The sequence below is a fragment of the Capra hircus genome, chromosome 2 (assembly GCF_001704415.2).
Source record: "Capra hircus breed San Clemente chromosome 2, ASM170441v1, whole genome shotgun sequence".
NCBI classification, from domain to species: domain Eukaryota; kingdom Metazoa; phylum Chordata; class Mammalia; order Artiodactyla; family Bovidae; genus Capra; species Capra hircus.
Window position 1 is genome coordinate 11,572,438 of NC_030809.1, and position 26,503 is coordinate 11,598,940.

Here is a 26,503-nt window from a genome sequence, read left to right on the forward strand (position 1 = left end):
GGCCAAGACCCTCAACAAATAGCACAGAAGAGACATCTCTGTTCAGAGCTCATCCAGTGATGCTGAGTTGCCAAACTGATTCTCTTCTCATCAGCTTGGCTCCAAGTGTCTTGAGAGGAAGGAATTATGAATTTCCAGGAAACGTGACCATACTCTGAGGGTGAGAAAAATTCTTCAGGCAAAGTGTTGGCTTCCTACCCGTGGGTGATCTCAAGGAACAAAATAGCAATTATACCATGAACTTTTTATGCTAAGAAAAAGATATCAAGAAAGATCAGGAAACAAAACTTTAATTCAAGCAACATGAAATTTTGTCAAGCAAAAATAGTCTTTATTCAAATTTAATGGAAACAGGGGTCACTATACTTTGCAAGACGGGGAAAAATAAAATTAAAAAAAATTCTTTTCTTTTCTTTTTTTTAATATAAAACAATATAATCACAATACCAGAATATGGAACTCTACAGTTTATTTCCTATGGGTTACTGCAGGTATCAGTTTTCCTTGACTGTGCTTGCTATTCACAACTTTGTTAAGTCCAAAAATATGAAACCAAAGTGGTAGGAAACTTAAGACTTAGCACTTTCACTAAATGGCATACATCAAAGGGCATCAATCCAGGGGCAAAATGGTTGAACTCACCATACCTACCTATGACATCATTCCAGCCTTAAAGCCATCCAGGTTCTGAGCTCCCTGTAGGAAAGGCCAGGCCTGAAAGCCAAGGCATTTTGGATATTCTACCGTGGGCCATGAGTAAAAGGGGTTTTCAAAGAGAAGATTGTTTTCAGTCGAGCAGGAAGGCCTGGGCCCAGGCGGCTTTATGGAGAGGAAGCACTTAGATTTAACAGTTGTAGACACACCATTAGGGGAAGTAAAAATGTACAGTGTGACATGTGTTTTACTCCAATCACTTGTGCTACGGCTACCAAACATGTACAAAAAGACAGCTCGGGGAGTTCCAGCTGTGGCCGCGGCCAGTTAGGACCTCGAGTGAGACCTGGACCTAGATCGGGAGGGCGATCTGGACCCAGACCTGGACCGAGACCGGGTTTTTGAGGCGGACTTTGATCTGGAGCGTGATTCTGATGGAAGGTTTGGTTTTGATTTGGAATTGGACCTCGACCTGGACCGGGTCTCCTGATTGGCGCCGGCATCCTCACCCTCCCCTCGGCCTTCCCTCTGGCCGGACTCGGACTTGGCACGCTCCCTCTCCTTGGAGCCCGAGCGGGAGCGTGACCTGGACTGCGAGCGGTCCGCGTCTTCCTTCTTCTTCTTCTTGCTGCTGCCGCTCCCGCCGCCGCTGCCCGACTTGCTGTCTCGCTTGCCACCCCGTTTCCGGCTCCTCTCACTCTTGCTGCGGCTGCGGCTGCGGCTCTCCTCCCGGCTCCTCTTCCTCCCCTTCCTCTTGTCCTTGCTTTTGCTGCGGCTGCGGCTGCGGCTGCCCCCTTGGCTGCGGCTGCGGCTCTTGCGCAGGCTCTTCTCCTTGCTTCGGCTCCTGCTCGCGCTGCCCCGGGCCTCCTCCGCGCCCCTCTCCTGGCTGCGGCTGCGGCTCTTACTCTTGCGCCGGCTGGGGCTGCGGCTCTTGCTCTTGCGCCGGCTGGGGCTGCGGCTCTTGCTCTTGCGCCGGCTGGGGCTGCGGCTCTTGCTCTTGCACCGGCTGCGGCTGCGGCTCTTGGACTTGCCAGTGCGGTCGCTGTTCTGCACCTTCTCCTCCGCCGGGTCTTTGCTCTTGCTGCGGCGCTTGTCGGCGCTGCGGCTGCGGCTGCGGCTCTTGTCCTTGCTGGGGCTGCGGCTCTTTTCCTTCTTGCTGCGGCTGCGGCTCTGGCTGCGGCTGCGGCTCTTGCTCCGGGAACGGGAGCCTGACCTGGTGAGATAGGGGGACAGGGTCGCTGCGTGGGACTTCAAACCTCAGGCCCCGTCAGGGGAGATGGACTACAGCTACCCGTGGAGCTCTGCCCCACAAGAGAAGGCCCGGCTCGTTCTGGCCCAGGACTGCCTTCCGAACCCCCACGACTGCAGTCCTAGAGCTAAGAAAACTGGGGTGAGGGAAGGCTGGGAACACAGTGACCATCAGAGCGGGACTAGGTGCAGGTGGGCCCTGCACGAACCCCAGGAACGCCTACCTGGACCTGGATCTGCTCTTAGAATGACTGCTTTTGCTGCTGCCGCTCCGGCTTCTGCTCTTACGAGAGTGTCTGCTTCGAGAGCGAGACCTAGGGGAGCAAATATGTATTTTTAATACTTGCTGACAAAACACTGAGTGAAAAGTCAATTAAGACATCTTTTCAATCAAACATGCATGACCCTGGCAGTTTCCAGACACGAAGTTGAAAGCGAACTCTCTCCCACGCTCTGGGCCCAGAGATAGTCACCTGCAAACACTCCTCCAAAACTGAACGCCCGTCTCCCCCACACCTGCTGTTTTGCCGGGTTTCTTCCTTATTCCCACCGATGCCACCATGCTTCACCAGCTCCTGGCGCCAGAAACCACAGCCATCCTGGACATGCCTCCCTCCCTCACCCTCTTCTGCACTGGCGACTCTCCTCTTAATCTTCTCCACTTAACTACGTCGGCCGCCCCCCGCAAGCCACCACCACTCTCCTGCTACCACAGAGACCCCTAACTGGCCTTCCTACATACACTTCTGCCTTTCACCTAGTCATGCAATTCACTGAGATCTACAGTTGACTCTTGAAGCACGTGAGTTTGAGCTGCACGGGTCCACTTACACACGGGGTTTTCTTCAATAAGCATGGTCCGCAATACTACAGTCTGCAGCTGGTTGGATCCATGCGTGTGGGAACTCTGTATATGAATGGCAGGCGCCCCGACCCCCACTTTGTTCAAGGGTCAACTGTGCACTTCAAATTTAAAAAACCTTTAGTACCGAGGCTGTAGACTATTGTTTCCTACCAGAAGCAACCAGGGTTCCTTGGGGAAAATGACCAATTCTTTTGCAGGAAAAGCAAAGATGGGACTTATCACCATGACAGAGACTTTCAAAGATTTCTGGACACTATTATCTATGAAAGAACTGCTCAAAATACTTAATCTGTATCTCAACCACACCCCTCTAGACCTAACCTCCAGTTTATGGAAATTCAGGGAATAAAGTATAAGTTCAACAATATAAAGAGAAAACATAAATTCAGAATGTGGGGCAGTATTTAAAAAAAAGAGACTAAGAAAAGTAAACGTTGTGGGGTGGGAGCGGGGAATGATACAGGCAGACTACTTCAGACTGAAGAGACCCAACAACTCCTTACAACGCATGACTGGACGGATCCTGGCCAGGAGAAAGCACAGCTCCAAGGCCATCAATGAACAGCTGGGGAGACCTGAATATGACCTGGACATCAGATGACTTTATGGAATCACCATGAACGTTGTTAGGTTAAAAAAAATATGTGTGGTTAATCTCATTCTTGGAGACATATTATTAAGTAGTTGGGGTGAAGTGTCAATTTCTACAACTTCTCTTTAAATGGTACAGCAAAATAAATGCATAGGGTGTGTCTATAAACAGAGAGAAGGGCAAACTTTCAGTTCTGTTGAAGCTACAGGGAGGGCATGAATGCTCATGAACTATTCTGTCAACATTTAATGTTTAAAAATGCTGTAATGAAAAATTTGGGTAAATCTTTAGTAAAGCACATTCACACAGAAATCAAACAAAACCAAAAGACACAGAAGCCAGCTTGAAGGGCTTCCAATGATCAAAGACAGAATAGTTCGAGTCAATAGAAAACTGACTGCAATGCATCAAACACTAAATATACCAAGATCCAACAATTTATTCAAAATGATGCCAAACAAACAACCTCATCACCACTTTTGGGTGTTGCTGGGCACATTCAATATTCTGGAAACTGGTAAATAAAGATATCAACTTTGATTTTCCTTTTCTTATACAAATATTTTGTTAGGGTGGTGGCAAAAGGGTATAAGAGGGAAATCATCCCTCACAGAACTAAGGTCTTTAAATGCACAAAGAATGAGAAAATTAGACAGTCATCATGCTACAACTGCTACTGAATGGTCTGAGGCGATGACTATGAGCAGACACTGACACTGTGGGGTGGACTGTTGCTGCAGAACTGTGTAATGGGCGGCTCACGCCGATAAATGTTATCATCATTCAAAGTGAGATATCCAGACCCCACACAAGGGATGCAACAGAAGTACAAAGCACCCGCTAAAATCCTGGCCTTACTCTAAGTGCCCTCAAGATCTAACTACAACATTATGGGAAACACAGTGGATAAGATAGAGGGATGTGTCTACACCACCAGAAAAATACAATCTGCAAACTTTCAACTGTGGAAAATCTTCAAAACGGAACACTATTTCTTTCACAACTAAATGCATGGAGAATAAGGAGGGTAAAGGAGATAGTTGTGATTTAAAGAACTGAGACACGTTATTTGATTGCAGTGTGTAAACCTACTGGGATTCTAATATGAACCAACTACAAATATACACATGTATTTGAGGCAACTGGGGAAAGTTGAACGCAGATGTGTTGTTGTGATGTGGCTTATTTTATTTACAAGGTTAGATACCCACTGAAGTATTTATAGACGGAATGACAGGATGTCTAGACTTGGCCTTAAAACAGTGTAGCAGGAGAGGGTGATGAAGCAAGACTGGCAAAATAAAAAGTACTGAAGCTGGATGGGCAAGTTTAAGGGGCTGAGGTTCATATTTTCTCTAATGTTTTATATATTTAATATTTTCCATAATAAAAAGTTAAAAAACAAAATACCAAAACCTGGAAAGCTTAGATTAATGCCTTTCCACTGCTCTTAACCCTTAATCTGGCCTGTGGCTCAGCAGTAACTGGCTCTTTGCTGTCTCTTCACAAGCTGCCCTCCTCTGCTTTGTTCATTCCCCCAACAGCGCCTTCAAAACACATTGTCATCTCTGCCTAAAAGGCATTATCCCCTCTCTTTGCCCATCATGTCCAACACAGCCTTTAGGGCTCAGTTTCTATGACATGTTCTCAGGGAAGTCTCTGCCAGTTCTTCAGAGTGGGGCTGTATACTTTTCCTTTAACATCCTGGCACGATGGTAATTATTTGCTCAATGCCAGTCATCTCCACTAGACTGAGATTCATGAGAGCGTGGACCTTATCTGTCTTATTTACAAGTGTCTGATCCACCTGCAGAGCAGCTGTTGAATAAGACCAAGTCTCCATTCCTGAGTAGCTGGAGTATCTGGGAGAGTAGCCAATGGGCCAGTGGTCATGTTGCCCCCAGTAATGGTATAATCTAGGGGACTCTGGAATAAACGTGAAAGGAGGTCACTGATACCTGCCTCAGAGAAAGGACTTTACTTCTATTTGTACTCATGACAAAAGTGTTCAAGAGTTTTACAAATAAATGTTCAGGTCAAAGTTCTGAGTTACTGAAGCAGATAGAACCACAGTACTGAAGACTTCCACAGGACAATGAAGATGGATTATCTATGTGCTCTTTGGGGCTTCCCAGATGGGTCAATGGTAAAGAATCCACTAGCAATGCAGGAGATTCAAGTTTGACCCCTGGGTTGGGAGGATCCCTTAGAGCAGGAAGTGGCAACCCACTCCCATATTCTTGCCTGGGAAATCCCATGGACAGAGGAGCCTGGTGGGCTACACTCCATGGGGTCACAAAGAGTGGGACACGACTTAGCGACTAAACAACACATGTTCATTAATGAATTTATAGCAAGCTCTAACACTTGAAGACATCAACAGTACCTTGAGTGACTGCGGCTCCTGGAGTAGGACCTGCGTCTTCTGGAGCCAGGCTTGTCTTCAACTAATCTGATTTTTCTGCCATTGACTTCCGTTCCATCTAACTTTTCCAAAGCTCTTTTCATATCAGAGTAAGACACAAATTCAATCACCCCTTCATTTTTCCGTCCCTTGTGGGCATCTGCATAAGTCACTTCTCCTGCCTGACGCATATAATCCTAAGAAAAAAAAAATCCCCGAATAGGTTAAGACACATTTTATGAAAATACCTAACACAATCATCAACATGAAAGTCTTCCCTTGCCTTTAAGAAGAAATGCCAGGTTTCTCAGAATGAAGTTGACCTTAAGTATTTCCAGCTACACACCAACTATTTACTGAGGTTCTTTAAAGCATCAGACATTAGGTGGGTAGTAGAGATGATAAATATTTAACTGTTCCTTTAAACTGTTTTGTTTGAATATAAATTTTACAATTGAAAATAAAATTTTTTAGTTAACCATCATTTCCCAATTTTTTTAGTGGTAGGTTCTCTGATTATAGAAGCTTTAGAAACTCAAGTTACTACATTTAAGTCAAGTCTTTTACATTTTATTATAAATTCTTATTGAAAACATGTATAGTTGTTGATAAATATCTAAGGTAAAATGTAAACAAAATCATAATGGATTAGCAAAGACAAGAAGACAACAGAACAGTGTTGTCCAGCCCTGGCTTCTGCAATGACTACTGTAAGGCTCTTTGCTCATTCTCTCTGAGGACTTACTATAATGCAATTGGTTGGCTGGAGAGAATACAACCAACATGCCAGATGAACACAGGAGACGTGATTAGTGTTTAAAAAGAGAACGAAATCTGGATAAATTTAAAACTTAGGGTCTTGTGGCCAATTTCCCCATGTTTGTTCATATATAATATATACCCCAAAATAAGTATCTGTGGAATGAATGCATAAATATCCCATAGCAATTCGTTTTTGTTATTGCTTTCCTCTCCATATTTTACAAAGTTACCAACACTGAATATATGCTGTGTGATACTACTCCTTTGCTCAGTGTCATAAAACATTTACATGTCTTAACATAACCTACATTCTTCATAATTGGTGTGTCCAATACTTCCTAACTGTTGGGACTTCTAGGTTTTACATATAGTCTTTTGCTACTATTCATAATCTAGCAATGAACATCTTCATACAAAAATTTCTTTAACTGAATTATTTGCAGGAGTGGTGATTCTGGGCAAAAGGCACAAGGCCCATATATCAGTGATTTATCATCCAAACTGGCATACATCTTAAAGAGTAAGGAAAATGTTATTACATTATGCCATACCTGGGACTATGCTGGGCAAGTTGAGATATTGCCATACTTCCAAACTGTTAATAACAGCTAACATATTGACTGTTGTTTGATAAGTAGGATTTAATTAATGCAGTCCTATACACAGTCACATGAGGTAGATACAATCATTACTCTCATTTTACAGGAAAATGAAATACAAGAGATATTAAGCAAACTGTTCAAGATCATTCAGGTACTAATATTAAGCGAAGGAGCTGGATCTGAACATAACATCCAGACTTCAGAATGTAAATTCTTAGTACCACCCACACTGTGGGTGAAACAACCAATTTTCTGTAGTTCATCTCAACATCACCAGTGGGTAGCATGCATTTACACATTTTAAAAACCGACAGTATTCCTTTCGCTTATTTTATTTTGCATTTTCTTGGTTAATAGCTAGCATTTATTGTGCCTGGAACCATTCAAATTTTTCATATAAAAATGCATTAGTATTTTTGTCAACAGACATGAATATTAATCCTATTTTATAGGTCAAGAGTATGAGGCACAAGAGGAAAGTAAGTTACTCAAGTAAAATAACCAGTAAGTGGCAGAGCTGGGAATCCACCCAGGCAGGTGGGCTCCTAAGTCCTGCTCTGAAGGCTCCCTTGACTTCCTAGGAAATCAACTCAATTGCTCTCCTCTCCTGAGTTAAATTGCCAAGCGCATGGAAGCATAATACCAACTGAGGATGTTGGCTAGGCTCCATTTTAACCCCAAATTTGAAAGTCTTTCTAGTTTTAACTCATAATGTTCAATTCTTAATTCTCAGAATACTGGAGTCATTTCTTCGGGGAACACAGTCTTGCTGGCAGACACTCAGTCAGGGCCTGCTGTAATACTGACACCAACAGTGTGCTAGAAAAAAATACCAGCATATGTTTTAATCCCAGCTCTTCTGCTACGACCAACTGTGAACTAACATTTCCTGTATTTCATCTTTGTTAGCTAAAGACTGTTGAGAGCAGTTAACATTTTGCTAGAGATAACTTGTTTAATAAGAAGTGAGATAGGAAACTCCAATCCTCCTTTACATTTGCCCTCCTAAGACCATTCAGGTTAAGACACTACTCAATAAGGTTTTTTCCCTTTTGAGATTAAAACTTGTTCAGGATAGGGAATTCCCTGGCTGTCCAGTGCTTTCACTGCTGTGGGCCTAGGTTCGATCCTCAGCAGGAATAGGGGAACTAAGATCCCACAAGCCCCGTGGCCAAAAACAATTAACAGTAGTAAACAAATTCGATGAAAAACAAACAAATCTTAGAAAAGAACATGGGTCAGATAGTTATTTTCACCAGTTGGAAGCTGACACAAACTTGCATATTACAACTACTACTGCAGGAAACACGGTTAGTTGTAATTTTTTCTTTCATTAGGGCAAAACTACACTGTAATCTCTCTAACATTCTCCACAGAGCAAGCTTCATTAACATAGGTTGTCCCCGGCATGCTGGTCCTGTAACATACAGGATAGTGAGATTCTGATTGTGTTCCTGTGGAAACTTCAATTTTCCTGTGGAAAATTTTCAGATACTTTGGGAAAGCTTTCTCGGTGTGCCTGGGCCTGTATAAAATGACCTCTTTCCCAACCTTAACTCCTGCCCAACTGTATCCCAGAAGGTTAACAGGGCCCAAACCTTTAGGTCTTGCCAGCTGCACCGACTTGACAAATTCTCCACAATAAGTCTGTATTCTGTGCGTGTAGGAGGGCCGTATTTATCTCGGCCACTTCTTCTATAACCATATCCACCTTTGGAAGGTTCAAATAGATGAGATTACTTCAGTGGAGGAAAAAGAAAAAGCAACACAGCACACATTCCCCTTATTAAATGCACCATCTACCCCCACCCCAAAGAATATATATATAGTTTAACTCCATCCCCACCCTTAATTCTAATCTAGATTAAAATAAGCAATCAGCTAACACAAAAATTTAATTTAATTTACAAAGTTGTAAGTATATATATTCATTAATACTTATATTTAAAATTAACATGCATAAATTACAAATTATTAACAATTTAGAAATAAGTAACCAAATTACTAAATCGGTTACTGGTGTTACTCACAGTGATTAAAGTTTTTGTGAATATTTTATATGGAAAAAAAAAGTTTTCAGGCACCTATTTCAGTTTAATCTCATCTGTGTCTAACCCTTGGGATCCTCACCACCCAGGTCTAATGGGGAAAGGTTGCGGTCGTCACATGGCTTCCTGTTTTTGGTCAGCCAAGGGCCACAATGGTTCAAAGAGCCACGCATGGAAAGGTAACCCAAGGTCAGCAAATGGAACAGGCAGTCATCTTAGCCTCAAAGGATTCTTTTAATTAAAACATTGAGGTCTTTGTTAAATCTATGTTAAACAATTGCATTACAGAGAAAAAAAACAACAACACAAACACACATCATTAAACATATTTATAAAGTATTAAAACAAGAAATTTATGTCATTAATTTAATTAAAATTAAACATTATTAAAGATGTTTATTTACAATTTTACATTTAAAAAGATACATAATTTATAAATCAAATGGCTTAAATAATCAATACATTTTAATGTAACATTAATCAGTTAATTAATTTAAAAATTAACATTTAATAACATAGGCATGTCACCGATACAAATGCCCTTTAAATGCTTACTGCGTCCAGAACCGTAACTGCCATCTCGTCGTGGGCCGCGGGCATGCTCAACAATTACTCGCTCACCACAAAGGTCTTTGCCATTCAGCTCATAAACAGCATCATCTGCATCTCGCAGATCATCAAACTCCACAAACCCATATCTAGAAAAGAGCAAACACAATCCGGGCTGGTACCATTCTGACACCAGTTTCACTAACATTAAAGAGAAAGCATTGAGGTTCATGCTCAGCAAAGGTTAGGCAGGTTTGGCAAACTACGGCTCAGCTTTCTCTTCCCTTTAGCTGAAACCATTCAGTTTTGTGTCCGTGGGCACGCAAAAGGGCAGGGAGACTTCTCAAGGTTGACTCCTGTATTTCTAGTAGGAGGCTGGCTAAATATTCAGAGATCATTTCTTCTGTTCCCCAAGTAGCTGGTGGCAACTGCAAAGACCTCCACAGGGATGCTTGGTATAAGGTATTAAAATATGTAATCCTACAAGATTGAATATTTGCTCTTTCGACTCATGGTAAAAACTCATCTTTTTAGCTTTAGCCTCAAAGTAGTATCTTAGAGAGTAGTTAGATCTACATTCAGGCACTGTGTCTTAACTGTTAGATCATGCTTGAAGTAATAAACCAAGTTAAAAAAAAAAAAAGTATCGTAGTTCTCAGTGAAAGAAAAAAGCTTTTAAAGTCCCCTTTTCTCTACCTAAACAAGTCACAGGTGAATTGACTATTCTAAAAACTACCAATGAAAAAAATCTGGAGCTATTCTCTTCTTCATGATATTCCAAATTCACTTCCATGAGCTTTATAGGTAGGCTAAAATTCTCTAAAATCTATATACAACTGTGCAAACTTCTTTTACATAGTACTGCTAGGAATTTCCCAGCAAACAAACAGGTTTGGTGGTTTAACACAGATCCAAAAGAAAACAACCCCCTATCCCAATCCTATTAATGCCTGTTGAAGGGAAAAACTTATAAAACCAAAATGCAAAATTTGTAAGATATTTATAAGCAAAGTCAAACAAACGCCCTATAAACTATATTATCAATAAACTTAGTTTGGTCTGATGTGGCTGTGAAAGGTCTAGCTTTGTGAGAACTGCCTATACTGAAAAACCAAAACCATCTTAATCATACAAGTTACAATCAACACCTTTAAACTTTTAACAGAGCTATGTACACAGACACTGACTGGTGTTCCTCTGGGTTTAAACCTACTGAAACTAAAAACAAGTTATAAGACCTGCCGGAAGTTCATCCAGCCTGATCAAAATTATTCCACCTTCTTTAGCAGGTAATGCTGTACTCAGCAACATGTTAAGAGAACCAAAACTGAGGACGTCTTCCTTTACTAAAGAGTCTCTCAAGGTGACAATGTATAGCTAAAAACTTTGTTATGCTGAAATGTCTGTGAGTGGCATTCAAACCTCAAGAGTCACTGAAGCTCAATTCCATTAAAGAAAAGTAACATAGAAACACTCAGTGTTTAATGGGAAACGTTCTGCAGGAACAGAATTCAAAAAACACCTGGTTCAGCTTATGGAGACTTTAAAGTGGGGTTCACCCTCCCATGAGCTGGAACTGCCTAGCAGCTTAGTAAGAATGGTTTTGACCATGACTGTCACAGTTGATACAGCAAGTAAAACCTCTCCAAATCAGTAACTTACTATGTTAAAAAGTGCTTTATGATCATAAAAAAATCTCTAAAAGATAAAATACACTGCAGCTAGCTGTCTTTTCCCAAGTAGAGTGGGTCTTCAGGAAAGCTACACTATTGCTTTTAGAGGCAAAATTAAAGAGCTAATTAAAAATTTTTTTTTCTACTTTGGTTTATTTCTAAATAGATAATAAAACACCTCCTTGCCCCCAGAAGTACATTGCTTAATTTAACTGTCAAGACTGGTCACAGGTCTGCTTTGCCAACTTGCCCAGATGCCAAGTACAGAGGGATGAGAGAAAACATCCAACACGGGCATGATGAAGTGGCCTCCCCCCTCTCACTGGCTCAGCACCATTCAGTGCCCTTAATTCATTTGATGTGATGTCAGAAGGACTACGGCTGACTTGCGAGGATCATATAAAGACATCACAGAACACCTGTTTTCTTCACAACGATTAGCGTTTACAACCACTTGGGAGTCAGAGAATGCAAGACCCCAAGCCCTGCAAGTGACCTGAAATAGAAAGCCAGATGCGTGCTGACAAGCGAAGCTTAGGTCAGAACCCTGCGGCAGAGCATCCTCCCAGACTCCAGGATCACCCTGCGCACACTAAGAGCTCATCCTGCCCTCTGAGAGAAGATGACAATCTGCTAAGTGGAGGCACAGTTATCTAAAAAAAGATAACAACAACAACAATGCTCACAGTGATCAGTCTTCCTCTGCAGCTGAGGCTGACGCAAGGCACATCTTCCCAGTAAAACTCTCCTGAGTTGCAGCGATTCGTCACAAGAAAATGACCCCTGCAGCTCTTCCCTAGTATTTACTACATTTCTAAGAAGTCCGAGCGAGCCGATTACTTAGTAGCCACATTTTGGGGCTATCTTAGCCACTTATTAAAACAGCTGACTTAAGATATAATTTATCCCACAGAAAAATCTTGGCTACCACTCTGTGAAAAGCCACAAAATCTGTCTGTAACGTTTTAATGCCAAAGTCCAGTCCAATGATTAAATCAGGACCCGACCGTCACTCCTCTCTGTCACTGACTTGCTGGGTGGGCCTGGAAGACGAAGCAAAACATCCTCCTGCCCCATACACCATGCCTGGTATGATTCCTGTTCTCTAAGCAAAGATCAGATCAGTGTGTGGTTGCTTCCACCGTATCACTGTTCGTGTAGGTCTGTCTTACCAAAAGGATGACCTCACTAAGTGGAGTGAATGAGTTCCCCAAATCAGGCAGAAGACTAGATAGCAACAATAAAATGGTACTTAATATTAAGTAACCTCTATGTACTAAACGTTACTTATTTAATAAACACAGTACCCAAGAACCAGGTGCCGTTATCTGTTTTACAGATGAAGAAACTGAGGCACACTACATTAAACAATTAAAACAGAAGATGTTCAGGCTGCGGCCTGACTTCAGAACACCATTAAGACTGGAGCAGCAGGAACTGGCCTGGATTTTAGTTCGGGTTCCACTGCAAACCAATTCTGAAAGCACATTAAAATCATTTTATTTCTCTGAATCCTAGGGAGCTATACTACGTACCTCTCAGGTTTCTCCTAACATCAAATGTATGATAAAGTTAGTCCTCCTCTGGCTTAATGATGGGACAAAATTTTTAGTTTTAAATAGTTTGTCTCTGAATTAAATTTTTGTGCCTTTAAGAAAGTAAAGCTCTCCCTGGTAACATCAGAGAATCTTTCTAAATAGATCTTAAAATTCCTTTGTGCTTTGCAGCAAAAACAAAAACAAACAAACAAACAAAAAGACCCATGAAACTGATCTCCTCTCCCCTAAAGCACTCTCCTCTTGAATTCTTTGCCAAAGTAGGGATACAAAATACACACTCGCACGCATGCACACTATGAGCCGGCATGCGTGCACTCAGACACTGCTGAAGTGACCTGCACACAAGCCTGATGGTCACAACCTAGCAGATAAATTTCTTAATTCTAGCTAAAGACATCCTTCCAAATGACCATCTTTCAGTAACTCTAGTATGAGAATGAAGATGAAGGAATTTGGGAGAATGAACCTATGACAGATTATAAAATCCCTCTAAGGCAGGGACTGATAAAAACACAAACCAAAACCCCACCAGTATGCCTCCTCTGGCTTGACTCTCAGATGTTACATCTGCCCTCTCTCTCTATGCCTGTGTAAAAGAACAAAAAGCCTGGCCTACCTATTAAATGCAAATCTTTCCAATTAAAAGAAAAATTCTTCAGTGTTCTTTTACAACTGCCTTTTCCCAAACTGTTTTCCTCTAGAATATGTTTAATCCTGACAAATTTAGTCAAAAAATGAGGGAAGAGGAATCCCTGCCATTTTCTAAGAAAAGTGGGCACCATGATTCTTACTGAACAGTAACAGGTGATCGGGACAGTACAAAAGCCTCTGAGTTACGTGGGCGGTTCTAAACCTCAATCCATTCTGACATCACTGCCAATGCTCGGGTCTTCCCCATTCAACAGCTAACGGACTGCTCAGACTGTCAGTCAGAACTCTGAAATGCTAGAGCTGGAATGACATGCTTTTAAAACTGAAGTATTTCAAGACTTCAGTTTTTGAAAAGCTGATCATTTTTTCACCTAAGAAAAACGACCACCCGAGGTGGGGATATTGCTGCACATCCCGATCCTAATAACGTACACCAGTGGTCCCCAATACCACTCTGTATGTCGTACTGAAGAGGATGGGGAGTCTGCCTTACCCCTCTAGGGAGGGCTTAGGGCCACCTCTGTCTTCCAGACACCTTCCCTGAATGGGGATGACTGAGGGGGTGTGCACCACCAGCTGACTGATGGGGAGTGGGGCCAAGGGGCGAGGGGAAGCAAGCCTCCATGCGTGTGCCTGCCCTCACCCGCCAGCGCTGCTTACCGCGGGGCACGCCTTGGATGTTCGCTCTATAAGAAAAATTTGCCCCTTTCCACGGTGGATCTCTGCTCACCTTTGTCCTAAAACTGTGCCACATGCTTTTCTTTGTATGTGGACATGACAGTCCTCAGCCAACATCAGCAGGATGTGAGTTTTGTTTTCCCAATGTGGTGAGCCATTCCCACATTCACTGGCAAGAACCGAAACTCTCCATGGCTGGTCAGGATTAGGGATGTTGCTGTAGCCAAGGAAAAATTTTCATCTGTTGAAGTTAACCCATGGGGTGGCTTGAACCCTGAAACTAGGGTCAAAAGCAATGTACTTTAAGGGCACAGCCCTTAAATCTACCCTGAAAGAAATGGCATTCAGTGAACAGGAATCAAAACAGCTCTCTTTCAAAGCACTCAGTGTTGGTCCTATGCTCCAGTCAGTTTGTGTGATGAGGTGCAAAAGGGGCACACGGACAGGACTGTAATAAAAACCAGAAATTCTTGCTCTCTGCACAAAGTGCTGGGAAAACTGCAGACAGGCACTTCTGCAACCAACTCTCTAGTGCTCAGGTGAGGCCAACTCAGAAAGCTTGTGCCAATTGTGTTACTATCCCCAATACCAAAAGTCTGCAAAATTCCAGGGAAGCAGTGGTCAGGCCCTCAAAGTAAAATTGACCAATGTCCCATTCACTGCCCTGGGTCACGGATTATGGTTGCAATTTGGCGACCCCGGTAACTGGGGGTTGTATGTAACCCACCGCTAGGAGCTGCTACCACACAAAGTGGGTTCCTGAGATCCTTTCTATCCTGAGACAGGAAGGAGGCTGCTCTGGGCATTCCGGCCTCCCTCTCTTTAGCCTCCAAGGAGGGAGGGCCATCACGGCCACCCGTGGAAGGTGGATGACTTACCCGTGCTCACTGAGTGGCAGAGCTGGGGTGCGACTTCAGGGCTCACCAGTACCCAGTCTGGGGCTCTTTTCACGTCGGCACACTGGCAGTTCCCGCACACCAAGAGCTCTCTGCTTAGAGCTGGTGTGGATTCCTGGTCTGCAAACGCTGGCCACATCTCAGTCTGCACTTGATCTTTCCCCACCTTCAAAGAAGAAAACCTACCTCATGATTCCTCTCTTCTCGGTCCCCCGACCGTCAGATTCACTCCTAACCACCCTGTCATCGCCCCTGCCTGCCTCCCCCGGTGACCCCTCAGTGCACTGCCTCGCTCCACAGTGCGCTCCCTCTGCTGGGCTCTCAGGGTGCTCTCTTCCTCTCTGGCAGACAAGTAGGGTCTCACCTCACTTCGCTCTAGAACGTGGCTACTTTTACTTAGTCAACTTGTCTGTTTACATGTAGCAGGGAAAGCCAGCTGCTGTATCATTCTTTGGCTCAGAGGTCTATATTGACTCCTAAAATCTTTGTTGATCCATTCTCTAACTCTGGAATGCCTTGATTACACAAGGTGAATCAGAGCCACCGGCTTCTGTAGACGTGAGAATTCTCTTCCGCGAGTCCCAAAAACTCGCATCAGCACCTCTATTCAATTTTTTGTTTTACATGATAATGTTTTGGTGACCTTTAAAGCCTTGTTCTTTTTTTTTCCTTTTCCACCAGATTTAACAGAATATAATGGAATTAAGTTTTAATCAAGGCAGAACTGACTAGGTCTCACATATTTCTTTCAGTATTAAAATATAATTGAGTAGAAAAATGTCAAGCCTTGTTCTTTTTCCTTTGCGCTTATCTTCTCATTTGATTATGAGCTCTTTAACAAACGCTAGTATCTAAATAGTGCCTGGCACAAGTAAATACTTCATCTATAATATTTCATTCATTCTTCATATGATATGCGAAGAATGCACTACTGTTACTCCCATTTTGCAATGAGAAAATGAAGCTGGGAGAGGTTAGGCAATTTGCACAGAGTCAAGGAGTTCCGAACCCAGGTCCATCTGACTCCAAAACCCAAGCTCTTAACCACAAGGTCACACTGCCTTTGTAAAGGCAGGTGTTTCTTCTCTCCCACAGTCCTGAATATAATTCTTCCAAATTCAACAAATGCTGCTGCTTGGCTTGATAATCTAATCTCAGATAAGCCAGGCTGTATTAACCTTTTTTTTTTGGATACAGTCAGGTAAATTCTCCAGAGCAAAAAAGAAACTGATGTTAGGGAAGGTGAAGAACCTCTAAGCTTGGGGTATGTGACAACCAGGTTACTTTCACTCCTCTTTTGGTTCCCATTAGCCAGTGTCAGCCATCTGGTCCTTCCGAAAACATGTGTGGGTTCAGAACATAACAGACTAGAAGAATAGAGGAAAAATAAGATTATTCTGTGCAGTCCCCATTCTGGAGGCCCCATATTAACCCCTGGAATCGGTCTTTGGTTTTAAGGCTCAGCAAAAACTAGACCAGCATAGAGATGATGGAAAGTTGGGCCTAGAGGTGGTAAATGTGAATGGACATTGACAGTATTATGTACTTAAGGATGCATTTAATTAGTTTTGTAAGGAATGGTGACTGGGACCAAAAAATATAAGCATGAATGGTGTGGGAAAAAAACAGACCAGAAATCAAAGAATATGATAAGGTTTACAGACTTTCAATTAAACAATGACTATAGCAGCAAACTAGAAAAATACTTTGCAGATGACAGGCATCTATAATTTAACTCCAAACCACTGTTTTTTTTTTTCCAAACCACTATTAACATGACTATTCTAGCCCACCTCTTTCCCTTTTCATATAATAATATATTATTATCCCCTATAATAATGTTTACAACTCCGAGCTTTTCTGATAATTTCACAGATGAAGAAATGAAGACTTAGAACAGTTAAATAAAGGCTACCCAATATCTGGGGTCCTTTAGACCTAGGTCCTCACCTAAAATCAACACTCCATCGCCATGCTCTACTGTCTCCGTGCCAGTGCAAAGAAGTGCTCCATAGAGCAAACATTTTGCGAAATATAAGCTCTAGCACAGAAAACCAGCTACATCAAATTATGTGTTGTGGAAGACTAATGCCCACATGAATATTAACATCTTATGAGAAATATTAAATGACAAGGAATATCATTTCTGCATCTGATGTGCACTAATACTGGTAAGTTGTGAACATTCTCTAAGCTACTAGTGGAACCAAACCTATATGTCAATTATCAAAATTAACACCAGTCAAGGAATATACAGAAAGATGATATAGTCATTAAGAAGACACCAGCCCTTCTCTGAGGGAATATTCACATACTGGAGTGAGGAAAAGAGAACACAAATACTCATTATTCTAAAAACTAAGTGATAATACAAAATTCCTTCAGAAAGCAGGAGGAAGAGGGGAATCTATAACCAAATTCACATCTAGTTTTACTGTGCAACCGGTCTATGAGCTTATTTACCATTTTTTTCAACTATCCAAACTATTTCAAGAATGAACCAAGAAAATTCACTTTCACTATGCAGTTACCATATTCCTACCCTAAAAATGGGACTACCCCTAGAAAGCAACATACTTGTAAATAGTTTGTGGATGAATCTATCACAACCATAACTCCTCTGTCATAATGAAATCTATCACTGTGACCTTTAAAGTCAACAGGGCTGCTTTCCTTAAAGGAGGGAGGGTAAACACAATCACACCTGCATCCATTTCAATTTCCTGACACTTATCAACATTAGGGGTAAATGCAATTAAGAAGTCTCAAAAGAGGTCAACTATTCTCTGATGGGGCTTCCCTGACAGCTCAGTCGGTAAAGAATCCCCCAGTGATGCAGGAGACGCCAGTTCGATTCCTGGGTCGGGAAGATCCACTGGGGAAGGGACAGGCTACCCGCTCCAGTGTTCTTGTCCCTCCCTTGTGGCTCAGCTGGTAAAGAATCTGCCTGCAATGCGGGAGACCTGGGTTCGATCCCTGGGTTGGGAAGATCCCCTGGGGAAGGGAAAGGCTACCACTCCAGTATTCTAGCCTGGAGAATTCCACGGACTGTATAGTTCATGGGGTCACAGAAAGTCGGACACGACTTGAGAGACTAACTTTATTCTCTGATGACACACTTGAGGTTCATGAAGACTCGTTCACAAATTAAAAACAGTTTAAAAGAACTCAAAGAGATGAAAGTCGTACTGCTGATTTAGAATAAAACTCTTGGAATGGAAGATAGAATCACTGTCACTTGCAGTTAATGAAACAAAGGTGTACACTCAGCAGACAACACTATCTGGATCCACAGCAAAGCTACAAACAAAACCAGTTTGTACTTACCTCTAAACGACACTACAAGCAGGGTAACAGACGTTAAAGCCTCTGAGAGGTTATGCCTCTTGGGACCATCTTGGCTCTTTCCACGTCCCTCATAACCGCCTCACAGTCTCTGTTTTGGGTTAAAGATGCCACTCCCCATGCTACCCTGGAGATGCCTTTCCCGTGAAAATTATTTAATTCACTTAATATTTTAATGCATGTTTCACATTCCTTAAACATTAATGGATCAATAGCTTCATTTCATCCACATGAAGTAACTTTTCTCAAAGTCAGTTCATCTGGTCTGTGGTTCCTGAACCCCTTGCTTGGGCCTCCTGCTCACCTCTTTCCCTCCAGTCCTCCCACCCACCCTGGGTCTTGGAGACCGGTGTTCATGAAGGCCTGCCTCTGTCATCCAGGAACAAGACACGGCTGGGGACCCTGGCGGAGGGTCCTGAGTGCTTCTTCAGGAATCCAGAGGTGCCGTTCCAGGACCTCTAGACTTTCATCTCCACATACAGCAAAAGTCATGGAGGGCATTTCCTCAAAACACAGGCGTGCAAATCCAGGGCACAAACCACCCCTCACCTCCAGGATACTCCAAGACCAGCCCTAGCAACGACAGCACAACAACGCCTTCTACCTGCACAAAATCCTACCCTGGTTCTCAGCCATCACCGAGCTGACACCCCCCTTTAGCTCTTCAAACAGTAGCCTGAGGAGAATCAGGAGCAGTCTCTGCCCAGGGCCAATGTCATTAACACAAAACAGACCCCCATCTCACTTCGGGCAGTAACTTGTCGGTCTGCTGGAAGCTGGTGCAGAGACTAAGGACTTCTGGAGGTGGAACCCAAACTATCTTCTCACTCTGGAGGCGAGGCCCCAAAGGACAGGACTGAACCATCTGGAACAGTGTGAGAGCAGCTTTGACTTACACAGCCCATGTTGTATCTGGTATGTGCATAAAGAAGATCTTCAGCTTCCAGAGTTGTTAATAACTCATTTTGTGACCTTGGACCAGTTACTCTAAATTCCTGTGCCTCAGTTTCCCTGTCAGTACCAACTAGACATAACACTTGTTTATTTTAAAATCTCAGTGTTAACTTATAAATTCATAAATACTATCCCCAAGAGTATTCTCTCAGATGCTTTGAGCATCTTTCTTCTGAGGAACTCAAAATACAATCTTCTGTTTAGGCTACCAGGAAGAATAAAAAAATCCCGGGAACCCAAACCACATTTTATCTAGTTTACATCCTGTGCCTACCTTTTAAGAAGGGAAGAACATTTCACGTGGCCCTTATATTCATTTGATACCTCAATCAGGAAAGGAGGAGCAAGCTATTAAAGTGAGAATAGAGATTTAAGATGACTTGGACAGATTACTATAGAAGATGTTTATTCTTTTCACAAACTGATTGGGAAAGCAGGAACGAGGAGTGGAAGTCTCAAGCCAGGGCAGTTTAAGGTGGTAGGTAACATTTGGTCAAATCACAGCATGGTATGATTTCTTGGCACTGACTTTTTAAAAAGACAGAAATTTAAAAATTACCCACGGCTTAAGGGGGGAAAAAAAAAATATATATATATATACACACACACACAGACTTAATATATATATTTTTTGGAGGTATGTTGACTTCAGTACAAAAACAACTTGGTCACATTTGTAACAGTTACATTAATAACAAAACAGTGACAGAATGCTACTTAATCCACAGTCCTGTTTTTTCATGATTTCTTATTTGTTTAAGCAAAGCTCTTGGTAAGACGCTTGAAACCATCTCACCTGGTAAACTAACAGAGACTTGAAACAACACAGCTGCTCAGTGTAGATGAGCTGCTGTGATGGGTGTGCCCATGCACGGCTGATACAAGTGTGACTGGCATGGCTTTGCTTGACACTTATTTGGCTATACCCATGGAGAGCTTTCAAAGTGTTCACGCCTGCTGTGACATGCATTTTATTTCATAGAACCTGTTCTAAGGAATGATTAAAAATATAAACAAAGTTTTATACACATGACATCCATCACAAGGTTACACACAACAGCAAGAATTTAGAGACAACCTAGGACGAATGCTTGGGTAAAGCATGATTCAGCCATAGAATGGATTTTAGGTAGCCACTAAATGATGTTTATGTCAAAGATTTTAATGTAACAGAATAAAATATGTGAGAAAAATTAAGCATACAAAGAGGGACATAAAATTGCACATAAAACCTTGTCTATGTTAAAAGGGTTACTAATGATAACTTATACTTTATGCTTTTGGTATTGTCTAAATTATCTACAATGAACCTGTATTTATTTTCATATTTATTTCTGTATTTATTCAACATTAAGTCAAAAAGTTACTTTTTAAAAAAAGTTCTTCAATCTGTTATGCTTGGTAAGCTAAATGGATAAGGCTTAAAGGCGGCAAGATAACTTCCTAACATATATTTGGATATTCTAATTTAAAAAGTCGTAATATTAAAACATTATGGTAAAAAGTAAGTTCAGAAAAATAGGAACTCTTCAATATGGCAAGTGAAAATATAAATAAATTATATGGAAGCCAAAAGGTAGCCAAAGTTCAAAACGTGTATAGTCAGTTCTTCACATCTGTGGCTGATTGAACTTGTGGGTGTGGGGAGTGGACTATGGGACCTGGGCATCCATAGACTTGGGTCTCTGCAACGGGTCCCAGAACCAATCCTGTGAGTATACTGAGGGACAACGGTATACACTCTGTCTCCCAAGTCCATTTTCAGGAATCTGCCCTGAGATTTACATAAAGGATATTTGCCATATTTATATGGAAGATATTTATATATGTACAAAACAGTGGAAGACCAAAGACAATCACCTTGTTGTACAACATGGTTTTGCTTATGTACATTATATTAAACAGTATTTACATGTGGGAATACTACGTAGCACTTAAGAACTAGGTTGCAGGAGATCACTCAATGACAAAGAAGAGGATCAGACTGTTAGGTAGCAGCAGGTTACAAAACAGAACCTAAGAGCTTGAATCCAAGTTTGTGAAAAAGGGAGCCGAGGAGGCTGAAGAAGTGCATGCAAGAGAAGGCAAAGCCCAAGTGCAGACAGTGCCATTTTAATTTTTTGTCCTCTGTATTTTAAAAATTGTACAATATGAAAAATTTTTAACCAGAAATAAAACAGTATTTTGAAATGTCATACAAATTAAGTATGGGCTTTTTTTCTGGGGATGGGGGTGGGGCATGCCTCACAGCTTGCAGGATCTTAGTTCCCTGACCAGGGACTGAACCCAGGCCCTCAGCAGTGAAAGCGCTGAGTCCTAACCACTGGACTGCCAGGGAATTCCCAAGAATGGGCTTTTAATAATAAACTAATAATAGTTCAATTAGCCAGAAACCAATAACTTCAAATTCAATTATATTTTCCTTATTGCCTCTTTAAAAAACAAGACAAAAAACAAGCTCTCATTAAGGATTTAGTCAAAAGAGAACATCCCTGTGTAGGTTCTGGGGTTGGCAGAGACTCTATCCCAGTATCTCAGGCCTAACAATGTCCTACAGTGCTCAGGGACTAACAGAAAAACGATGCAACTCACTGAAGCCTTAATACATTTAAAAAATTAACTACGGTATCTTCTACTTGAAGGAATTTTAAGCAAAGAGTGAAAACAAAAAACTTCTTGGTAATACTTAGATATCACGAAAATCCAATTACATCTCTGAAAATTCTGGCTGTTCACAGTTTCACTGTAATATGAAACACAGGTTTTGAAATTTATAGCGAAGTTTCCCTGGAGAGTTTTAATTCACACATTTAACCAACTGAAAAAACCAACCCCCCCCCCAACTCCTCAATGGTTTGGGGGTTTACCTGTCCAGCTACCAGGCAAATAAAATAATCCTAGTATATGATCTGTCTCATTCACTAACTAAAATACGGAAAAAATTTAAGTATAAAGATCTATGAGCAAGACTACAATATTGTGTGGCAAAATAGTGTATTAAAAAAACCATCTACATTTTACATGAAAAAAGAAAAAAAGTGACTAACAAGAAAGTTCACAGAATTCACAAATAATCAAAGATAGCAAAAATTACCACAGAGCCGGAAGGCTCTAACAGGTGCTAATATTGTTGCTTCCTTGACCCCTGGTCCCCCAGTGCTCCTGCTGGAGTCAGTGTGGCACAGACAGATGAAGGAGACCAGAGGGGATCTGGAGAGGCCTAAATGGTCGTGGGAGATTTACAGCACGTGTTCGTGGTCCCAAACTGAACCATCTTTCCAGGAGTTCTCTAAAACAAAGGCAATCTAGATTAGGGTTACCTGGTACAATAAAAGCAGGCAATGCACTCCTGTATACATCTCCCTTCTCCTGATCCCAAGAGGGTCCATAAAATGCTCTTCTGGATACTAAATCTCCTCTGGAGAGTTCATCTGCTTCCTCGTTTGGTCAAACTTTCTATGTATACCATTGCGTTATGCCTATTTAATTCTGAACTTTACCCACAGGCCTTCAGCTCAACTTATCTACTGTCTACCAATAAATCTCACTTCTACAAATTTCCAACTCTTCAGCAATCTTCAAAGCCCTAACCATCCAAAATTCTGCTTTTCAGTTTCAGAGATACTAATAATCACAATCCAGATGTGTTAAAAATGATTCTCAAGGAGCTCTATTATGCTTCCTAAGTTTTCAGGACTATAAATTTACATATGTTGCTAAATTATGCCATCCTTTTAAACTCCTCTGCACTACTGCCATCTAATCCAGTCAATTTGTGTTTGAAATACATCTATCTACTTTGTTCAGAAGTCATCTTCCCCTGCAATGATTCCTGAATGCTTGCAGGAGGTGCACCAGTTTGGTGTCTGTCACACCTGCCTTCAAATCCCTAGAATGACTTCCCATTCCTCATTCCTTTGACTTTCAACTGCAGATTTCATGCATACCATGGTTTAGCTGCACAACTGCAAAAACAGTTCCCCTTAGAGACCCATGTATATATGGTCCTGGAAGTAGCAGTAGTTCTTCCTCTTGTATCACCATTTCTCAGGTTGCTCAATTGTTCCCTCCAGAGCACGTGATTTTGAATGTTTAGTGTAAAACCTTATAGTTGTTTCTGATTTATGTTTTTAAACTTCTAGATCATTTGTGAGACTCATCCAAGCTAGGCTGTTTACTATATTTCAAAATTCTTCCTCATTCAACCATCACCAGTTAAGACATACACTATTCCCAGACACTTCACTTCAAGACGCCGGCAATCCATACTTCAAAGCCTATTTCAAACAAACCACTCCAAGTTTCACTCTCTGAGTTTAAACAGAGAGCAAGCATTTCTTAATTCAAATGTAGGCACTTAATTTACTCTAGTGGAATTGTTTTTCTGCCTCCTCCCTTCATTTAGCACATCAACAGACATCTTGGTTGTTATCAACATTTTCATTAATTAGTTTCCATTAGTTATTTTCCCATTAGTATCAACATTATTTCTTACTATCACTTGAGTAACCTTAGAGAACAGACCTAACCAAATACGCTTTCATGCTACTAAACACTTAAGAAGCTGTCTCCTTATGATCATGGTCAGATCCCTTTGATTATAAACACCATTTACAGCTATAAGCCAAATGCTTTACAGTTCTTATCTCTAATCTTCCTTTTCCTGGTGGATGAGGAAACTCAGAATCAGAGAAGTCACTTGTTCATAGAAAGTAAGTAGTGAAGATAGGGTTTGACCCAGGCCTGTCTGCTTTCAAAACCCATGCTTTCCCCAAAACTTTTTCATTCTGTCAACTTGGTTGGGCTCCGAAGAAAACCGGGAGTTTGAACTTAATCATTCAGACACAAATTTATCACAGTAACAACCCCCTGCCCAATTTAAGAGCTGAAAGCTCTAATGTACAAAATGAAGAATGTCCTAAGCCTTCTACTTTGAATGAAATTAGCATTCATAATGAACACCTGATGGAGAACATTTCCCTTAATAAGAAGGTGATTCTTCCTAACAATCAATTTGAAATGACTTTTTAAACCCAGCCAACAGTTTGAGTAAATTCTAGCTTCCGATTTTCTCCAATGTTCAATTATAACTTCATAAACCTCTCAAGTGTTAGCTGCTGGTATTACTTTGGGGAATAAACTCTAGTCATGTCAGACCTGTTGCAGAGCAGGTCTTAAAAAGGGGCGAGGCAGCCAAGAGTTCTTCTAACATCCAAGGTTTAGTACCCTAAAATATTTCCCCTACTCCTCTTTTTAATATCCATGTCTTTTAAGTCCTACCTAACATTTCCTGGTTCTCAGTTTTCCCTGTTGAATATCTTCTCCAGTCCTGACTCATCTGTTATCCCTGAAACTTGTAGCTCCTGTGGGCCCTGCTCTACCAAGATAGATCAGAATACAAGTAACAGACCATAGCCGTATAGGAAGTCAGCAATTTTCTAACTGTAGGTCTCCGTCTACATCAACGAGTTGACAACTCAAGGTGGCCACTATTCTCCAACAAATTCGACAACCTCAGAGCAATTTCCTGGCAAGCTGAGGAACGGAAACCCCAGCATGGAAACTGTACGCAGTCTTAAAAGATAGCTGGCTAAGACTTTTAATTTACCCTTGTAGAGGGAACGGTGAAGGCTTTCAGAACCGCAAGTCGATACTTTTGAAACCATCCCTAGACTATTCAAACCAGTCTCCCGCCCCAAAAAAGAATAGCACATGGCAAATCTAAAAAAAAGAAGGCGGGGGGGGGCGGTCCCTTCAGAGCTCCCATCCCTGGGAGAGATGCGCTGTGACCATCTGATCCAGTAAACTGGGTAAGAGGTGAAAAGGAAGCACGAAATCTGTTTCCAGCAGCCCTCAGAGCGGGAAAGGTTGGTCTCTGCTGGAGACGAACCAGGCCCCGGTCCCAGGGCCCGAGAAGGAAAAACCCAGGCCGCCCTGGAGCTGTGTGCCCTCCCGCCCGCAGCCCCAATCCCACTCGGGTTTTCCTCCCCCGCGTCCCACTCAGCGGCTCACCATCGCTCCCATTATCCCTCCGCCACCCCCACCCGCGCAGGCGCAGTGGGAACTGGGGCCTACCCGCGCCCCCGAGGCGCCGCTACTATGGCGGAGCCGGAGATGGCCGGTAGCAGCTTCTAGTGGGGCAGGCGTCCCTCTCCCGTCCCCATGGCCTCCCGCCACCGCCGGGGGCCCCGTTCCCACATGGCAGGCCCCTCTTCAGTCCTCCTCACCCGTTCTTCAGATCCACCTCCAGGATCTTCCCATAGCCCTTAAAGAAGCGCTCCACATCGCGCTCCCGGGCCTGGTAGCTCAGGCGGCCGATGTACACCCGTGGCATCCCGGCAACGGCGGCGGCTACTTGGCCCGGCCCCAGCCCCCCTTAGGCGGCGGCCGGCGAAGCGAGAGCGCGGCGACGGCGGCGGCGGCGGCGGCGGCGGCGGCGGCGGCGGCAACGGGCGGGTGGCGGGACGGACGTAGCCGAACCCGGTGACGTACGCGAGCACGCAGCTCGCGAGCACGCGCCTCCCGCCTCCCCGCAGGCGGAGGGTAACGGGAGGGAGAGAGCACGTTCGCTTCCCGCCCGGCCAGGGACGGGGGCGGGGCCTGCCCGGGGGCGCGCCGGCGTGGGGCGGGGCCAGGTGATCGACAGGCGGTGCGGGCGGGTGCTGGGCCTTCAATCCCCTCGGCACGTTCTCTCGCGAGCTCGGCGCGCAGCGTAGCCCGCTGGCTTCGCCGCTTCCGCCGGAAGCGTCCATGTCTCCCTCCACAATCCTGCCAGTGTTTCTGCTTTTGTCCTTTGCACCGGGAGTGGCTTCGACTTTTCGAGCAGGAGATTTGGAATTAAACCTGGCTTCTAATCATCTAAATATCTGTGACCTTGGGCTCGTTACGCCCTGCTCGTTGAGTCCCGTTTGTTTTCTCTATAAAAGGGGAGAGTAACTGCAACCATAGGACATCCCAGCGCATCATAAGTGCCCAATAAAGTAACACCAGTATTATTTTAAAAATAGGACTTGTTTTAATGAA

The 26,503-nt window shown here is 42.8% G+C and overlaps 1 protein-coding gene across 3 annotated transcripts; it reads right to left on the reverse strand.

Moving 5' to 3' along the window:
- Positions 307-26,130, reverse strand: SRSF4 (serine and arginine rich splicing factor 4). Of its 3 annotated transcripts, XM_018057187.1 has the most exons (8): positions 25,708-25,790; positions 15,164-15,347; positions 14,338-14,502; positions 9,731-9,873; positions 8,726-8,838; positions 5,746-5,960; positions 2,127-2,216; positions 307-1,867 (listed from the first exon to the last, which is right to left on the reverse strand). In XM_018057187.1, the coding sequence occupies exons 3-8, from the start codon at positions 14,400-14,402 to the stop codon at positions 982-984; spliced, it is 1,512 nt and encodes a 503-aa protein (XP_017912676.1). In that variant the 5' UTR covers positions 14,403-14,502; positions 15,164-15,347; positions 25,708-25,790; the 3' UTR covers positions 307-981. The 3 variants fall into 3 exon arrangements, with proteins under 3 accessions (XP_017912676.1, XP_017912666.1, XP_017912682.1); XM_018057177.1 differs by lacking the exons at positions 14,338-14,502; positions 15,164-15,347 and having other exon boundaries at positions 25,708-26,130; XM_018057193.1 differs by lacking the exons at positions 14,338-14,502; positions 15,164-15,347; positions 25,708-25,790 and adding an exon at positions 9,258-9,406 and having other exon boundaries at positions 9,731-9,821.

Excerpts from the sequence above, each read along its gene's own strand:
- SRSF4 (XM_018057177.1), bottom strand. The coding sequence starts at position 25,814 with ATGCCACGGGTGTACATCGGCCGCCTGAGCTACCAGGCCCGGGAGCGC. Across the intron at positions 9,874-25,707 it reads GAGGTGGATCTGAAGAACGG|ATATGGGTTTGTGGAGTTTG; the intron begins GTGAGGAGGACT and ends GCTCTTTTCTAG. Across the intron at positions 8,839-9,730 it reads CAGTTACGGTTCTGGACGCA|GTGGATATGGTTATAGAAGA; the intron begins GTAAGCATTTAA and ends AACCTTCCAAAG.